A 6000-nucleotide genomic window follows, 5' to 3' on the forward strand; every position below is an offset into this window, starting at 1 on the left:
ATGGGAGTCGGTACAAGGTATACATACAGGCTTATTCTAAGAATTAAATTTCTATATATACTGGGAATTTATTTAAATAATCGTAAATGAAACAATTGGTGATTGACTGTAGAATTCTTATTTTGTACAGGTTCTTTAAAATGAAAGTTGAAGGTTAAATCGAGTTCCATAGCACGCAAGACTTTTTATACAAGACTTGAATATACTAGTAGATGTTTCATATATTTCATAGTCTGCCTTTTTAATTGACCTTCTAACGTCATAAAACAGTGGCGGATCCAGAACTTTTCATAAGGGGGCCCGCTGACTGACCTAAAAGGGGGGGATGGGGGGGGGAGGGGGGGGGGGGGGCTCTAGTCATGCTTCAGTGATTCCCTATATAATCAACCAAATTTTTCCCACAAAAGGCCCCAGGACCCCCCCCCCCCCCCCCCCCCCCCCCCCTGGATCCGCCTATGGAAAATTGTTGCAACAGAAGAGCTTACATTGTTATATAGTCGCCATAACGAGGTGGTTATCTGTAGAAGTATCGACAAAACAGCTGGTTTAAACTCGTCATTGGTTTAACATAATAGTATCCCTTGGTTTTATTTGTATCAGCTCCAGCTTGAGCTTCTAAACTTACATAACATAGCAGGATACACTTAAATCAACTGATATCTTTTCACACTTTCTGACGTTATGGTAGAAAATTGGAAGTAAACATCTGTCAACGGAGCGCTATGAATCATATGAATGTGGCTTTAAACAAAATATGGATCGGTAAATTCCAATTTCATGTGCAAAACTAAATTTTCAATGTACACGTTTTGAAAAATAGCACAATTCTACGATTAATAAGAATAACAGTATTCCTGCCGGTGCGCAAGAGTCTATCTACTTTGTTTTGGTTTAAGATTATTCTTTGGGGAAAGGGGTCGTGGTACTTATTAATATATTCATTCTTTTTTGTCATGTTATATATGCGATTGTTTTGTCTAAAGATATTGATACTATTAATACCCCTTTTAAAGTGGATTTTTATACTGATATTTTATGTTCCTTTCTAATTAGAGGTTTTGAATGTTCTTCTATGATTGGAGTATTTTGATATTAATCTTGTATGTTTCTTTGTAAAGTGATGGTTTTCTTTTATTTCAATTTTATATATGTAATTTTGATTAAATGCTATCTGTGCCTTTTTTCTTTTTTTCACAATATCAATTGTTTTGCATCAGTTTTTAGTACGAAACTGCAATTGTGTAACGGTAACAGAAGAACGATTTAAAAAATAATCTACTATAAAAGAGAAGCGAAAGATACCAAAGGGTCTTTCAAACTCATAAGTCGAAAATAATCTGACAACGCCATGTAAAGAAAAACCTAAAAATGACCAAAAGACAAACAACAGTATACAAAACACAACATAGAATACTAAAGACTGAGCAACACGAACCAAACCAAAAACTGGGGGTAATCTCAGGTGCTCCAGTTCGGTAAGCAGAACCTGCTCCACATGTGGCATCCGTCGCGTTGCTCAAGTAAATGTAAACCCGATGATACGTCTAATACGGTGGGTCAAATTCGAGGATCAGAGGAGGGGACGTATAATCATGAATAAATCACGCTGTTTTTCCTATGTTTTTGGAGGGATAGATGCATATTTACTAATCTGAAAAAAGCACTTTCAAATAGTTCATGAATAAAGATATACTATATAATATTTGTCTTTTAACTCACCTGAGATGACCCTAGTTGTTGGTGGGGTTCTTGTAGCAAAGTCTTATGTTTCTTTCTGGTGTTTTGTAGACTTGTTTCGCTTTTCGTCATCTTTATGAGTTTTGAATGTTCATTGGTATCTTCCGCATTTTTAAACAACGAGACAAAAAAATGATGGACAGCGAAATGAAAAATGGCGGAAACCTGCATATATTTACATGATTGTCTCAAATCGAATGTGTAAATAAATATTGCCAGCTATTATATTGAGTTCCAGGTTAAGATTAACTAGCATTAAATGACATCCTCATGTGTCTACAGAACCATTCATATAAATCACAGTAAGCCTTATATCAGTCTCTAGTCTGCATAACAAGTACCAAATAAATCATTCTTCGTGTAAACCCTATTGATTAAAACAATGGAAGATATATAAGAACGACTTTAAACATATTAAAAGACATTTTATTAGAATGGGTAAACAATGACTGTAGAAATATGAAGGCGGAAATAAAAGAAAAATTTAAACGCTCTTGTATTTATTTTAGGAATGGTTGGATCATAAACTTAGATGGGATAACGAGACCGAATTTAAACACATCAAAATACTGCGGATACCATGTGACTTAATATGGCTTCCTGATATCATTTTGTACAATAGGTGAGTTTTGGTTATTTCACCCAACCTCAAACCATATGATGTGTCGTAAGTACTTTTCCGGATATTGCGATCTGTGTTAGCAACAAATTGAACGAAACACGTGCACGTATAAACAAAATCCGAGTTATACGTATTTATTTTGTTTTGGTCAGACACTTGTACATGTAGTTCCACTCATTTAATTAGATAATTTTTTATAACAATTTTAAGCAAAATCTGCGGGAATTGCATGAACTCCAACTAAGAGGGAGATTTGGTGTAAGTCTATAGGATAAAAGTCTCCAGCTATACATCCATCACTCGACATGCGATTCCACGCTCAATCAAAATGTTGCAATTTGTAATAGGACACAATCTGTAAAACTACAGGTTAGATGTTAATTCTGGGGTCTGAAGATCTAAGACCACGAAAATATGTCGCTAGTCAGTTGAGACATAGACGTATTGTTATGTTCAACCAATTCATCAATGCATGAAGGTGACTGTAAATTCAATATAGTGTCGGTTTCAGTTGTTTTCCTTATAACTCTGTTGGAGCAGATTTATGTAAGATGCTTAAAACCAGAAATGTAATAACGAATGCAATTCTATACATTTTGTTTTAAAAACTGTTCTGCATACTATTTACTACACTTATATGATATATGGTTCTGCATACTATTTTCTACACTTATATGATATATGGTTCTGCATACTATTTACTACACTTATATGATATATAGTTGTACCGGCTATTTCAATTTCAGTGTTTTTACTTTTGTTCGATTTTTCATTTTGCAATATGTTATATGTTTTAAACATCACAAGGACTTGTTGATGTATATCGAAAAAGAGATTTAAAAAAAACAAAAAAGCAACATCAAAACAGACTTTTTATAATCATTTGTATATAGAAAATAAAACTGTAATTCTTTCCAGAAATTAACCACTCAATTCACTATTTCAGTGGCCTAAAACTCAATTCGACTTGACGTTAGAAATGTTATTAGGACTTGTGATATTCATATTAACATGAAATTATGTTTTACTTTTACATTAAACATAATTAGATATGTATAACATCTAATTAATACCATTTAACACTATACATTAATTACAACTAATCTGTTAACAAACTAAGGCAACAGTAGTTTACTGATGTTCAAAATACCGTACAAATAGCTACGAATTTAATAGATAATAAATGCTTAAAAACGTTATCTTTTCCAGTGTTGACAGTCATAGCAAAGGTTATATGAAAAGTTTAGCAATGGTAGAAAGTAATGGTAATGTTTTCTGGCCACCAATTGTACGCATGCGTAGTTCGTGTAAAATGGATATAACGTATTTTCCTTTTGATGACCAGATTTGCACATTAAAACTTGGTTCTTGGGCTTATGATGGATTCCAAGTGGACGTTACTAATAGGACTCTAGACGTAGATCTTTCTAATTACGTTGACAATGGCGAATGGACATTAATAGATACTAAAGCAGTTCGGAATGTAAAGATCTATCCGTGTTGTCCGGAACCATTTCCAGATGTTACATTTTATCTACACCTACGTAGACGTGTTTTGTACTATGCTTTTAATGTTATAATTCCATGTGTGCTGTTGTCGTTGTTAACATTAACAGGGTTTCTACTGCCTCCTGAATCAGGGGAAAAGGTTACCCTAGGATTGACTGTACTGTTGGCATTTTCCGTCTTCATGCTTCTTATTGCTGAAAATATGCCACCTACGTCCGAATATATACCGCTAATAGGTAATCAATGTCTATATTTGTATTTCTGATAACATTCATCAATCAGTTCCCTACATGCTGTTAGTTATTAAATGGTAAAGTTGAGTAAATTATTTTCATGATCTACATTTAGTTTGTCGTGATAGAATTTGAATATATTTCACTGTGAAAGCTTAGCAGCGAAATTTTAACATTAGAATAACATGTAAGGCTTAAATTATTTCAGAAATCTATATCAATAATTTCATAGCTATAAGGAAACAATAAACCCCTTATTGATATTAAGAGAGAGGTGTACCCAAAAATATACAAATTTCACATTATCAATCACTTGCACTTTTAGCTAAAGGTCGATAATACACAATGAAAATAGACAATAATACAATTTAGATGATGTAACACCACAGGTGATTTACTGGTTTTGGCTCAATCTATAACTTTAATGTTTGAGCTTTACATTATTGTTTTAAATACCAAACATATCTTGATTTGTTTTCCAGGAATATACCTTACTGTGATTATGTCAATGAGCGGATTGTCGGTTGTATTCTCTGTGTTTGTGTTAAATATTCATCATCGAGGTGCGCTTGCCAAAGGTCCGCCTTCATTTATCAAGACATTTGCGAAGCTTACTGCTAAAATACTGTGTATGAATATCCGTTTGGATAATCAAATGAATTATAGTCATGCAACAAACTATATTCCAGAACGTAACTTTATGTATCCATCACATGAAAGCGAGGCTTTAATCCAAAATGACATTGGTCGCCATGGCCACACAAATATAAACCACGTGGATTTAAATGACGTCACTAACGAAACATTAACAGACGTCATGAATCAAAATGTGAATATAAATAACACTAACGTTTATAAATCTACCTTTGACAAAGAACTTCTGACATACTTTAAACAAGTCATGCATATTCATGATAATTCAATAAACGAAAGAAGGGCTATCCATGAATGGCAGGAAGTAGCGAGAGTAGTTGACAGATTGAGCTTTTGTGTTTTTCTTGCCATCACCGGAACATCAACAATTGTCTTACTTGTTATAAGTCCAATGACTAAAAATATTCAACTGTAACATCAGCTGTACCTTATTTGCAGTAATAAGTGTATTTGTAACAAATAAAGTTGTTCTTATAATTTTCAGCACATACCCTCTAATGTTCAAACTGACCAAACATTTGATGAACACAGTCATTTCATGAAAAACACTTTTTTGGCGAAATTTGGAGCTATTTTAATTTTTTATTCTACTAACAATAAATCTGGCATATGAATTTGGTCATACAGAACAGGAATTTGAACAGGAATTTATAAAATAATCACTGCTGAATGTACGCACAATCAATTGATGACACTTTCAAAAATACGGCCACATGCAAATGTGCAAGTTTGAATTCTAGAGGGTCTGTATCACAAGCAACACATCGGGGAAGAGTATTAGAGACATATGTGTTATGATAAGTTATCATATAAACTTTCTTCAATAAATGCTAACCTACACTGTAATATTCCTTCATACCATTAACAATATCTTAGTTACCGTTATGGATTTATTGAGCGTCATCCCAAAGCTTTTGTCGAATGGTTGGTCGAGCCAATTTGTCATTGTTCTGTTGACAAAATGCTTGTAAATGAAGGCAATTCCCAAGTTGTTAACCGTCAGTTAACTCTACACAAAAAATATTGATTCTAGATAATGATCCAATTAATGTTCAATTATATACAAAATTGGTCTGATTAAACAATAGAAACTACAGCTGAAAACGGCCATAACCCTAATCTCATTATCTATTAAGATAATAACCGAATGTAAAGAAATTGAAGTTCTTGTCGAATTTCAACGAGATGTAGATGTAGAATCTGAAATTATTATATAGAAATCTTTAATATTATATTTGATATATC

At 33.1% G+C, this 6000-nt stretch overlaps 1 protein-coding gene across 1 annotated transcript in view; it reads left to right on the forward strand.

Moving 5' to 3' along the window:
• The window catches only part of LOC127734116 (acetylcholine receptor subunit alpha-type acr-16-like), a 54688-nt gene extending 48958 nt beyond the window's left edge, over positions 1-5730 (forward strand). Inside the window, exons 4-6 of the mRNA XM_052243773.1 lie at positions 2247-2359; positions 3569-4104; positions 4584-5730. Coding sequence (XP_052099733.1) covers positions 2247-2359; positions 3569-4104; positions 4584-5170 — 1236 coding nt within the window. The 3' untranslated portion in view covers positions 5171-5730. The remainder of the gene's footprint in view (positions 1-2246; positions 2360-3568; positions 4105-4583) is intronic.
• The last annotated feature ends 270 nt before the right edge of the window (positions 5731-6000 follow it).

This window comes from Mytilus californianus, unplaced genomic scaffold, assembly GCF_021869535.1.
Source record: "Mytilus californianus isolate M0D057914Y unplaced genomic scaffold, xbMytCali1.0.p SCAF_3, whole genome shotgun sequence".
Lineage (NCBI taxonomy): Eukaryota > Metazoa > Mollusca > Bivalvia > Mytilida > Mytilidae > Mytilus > Mytilus californianus.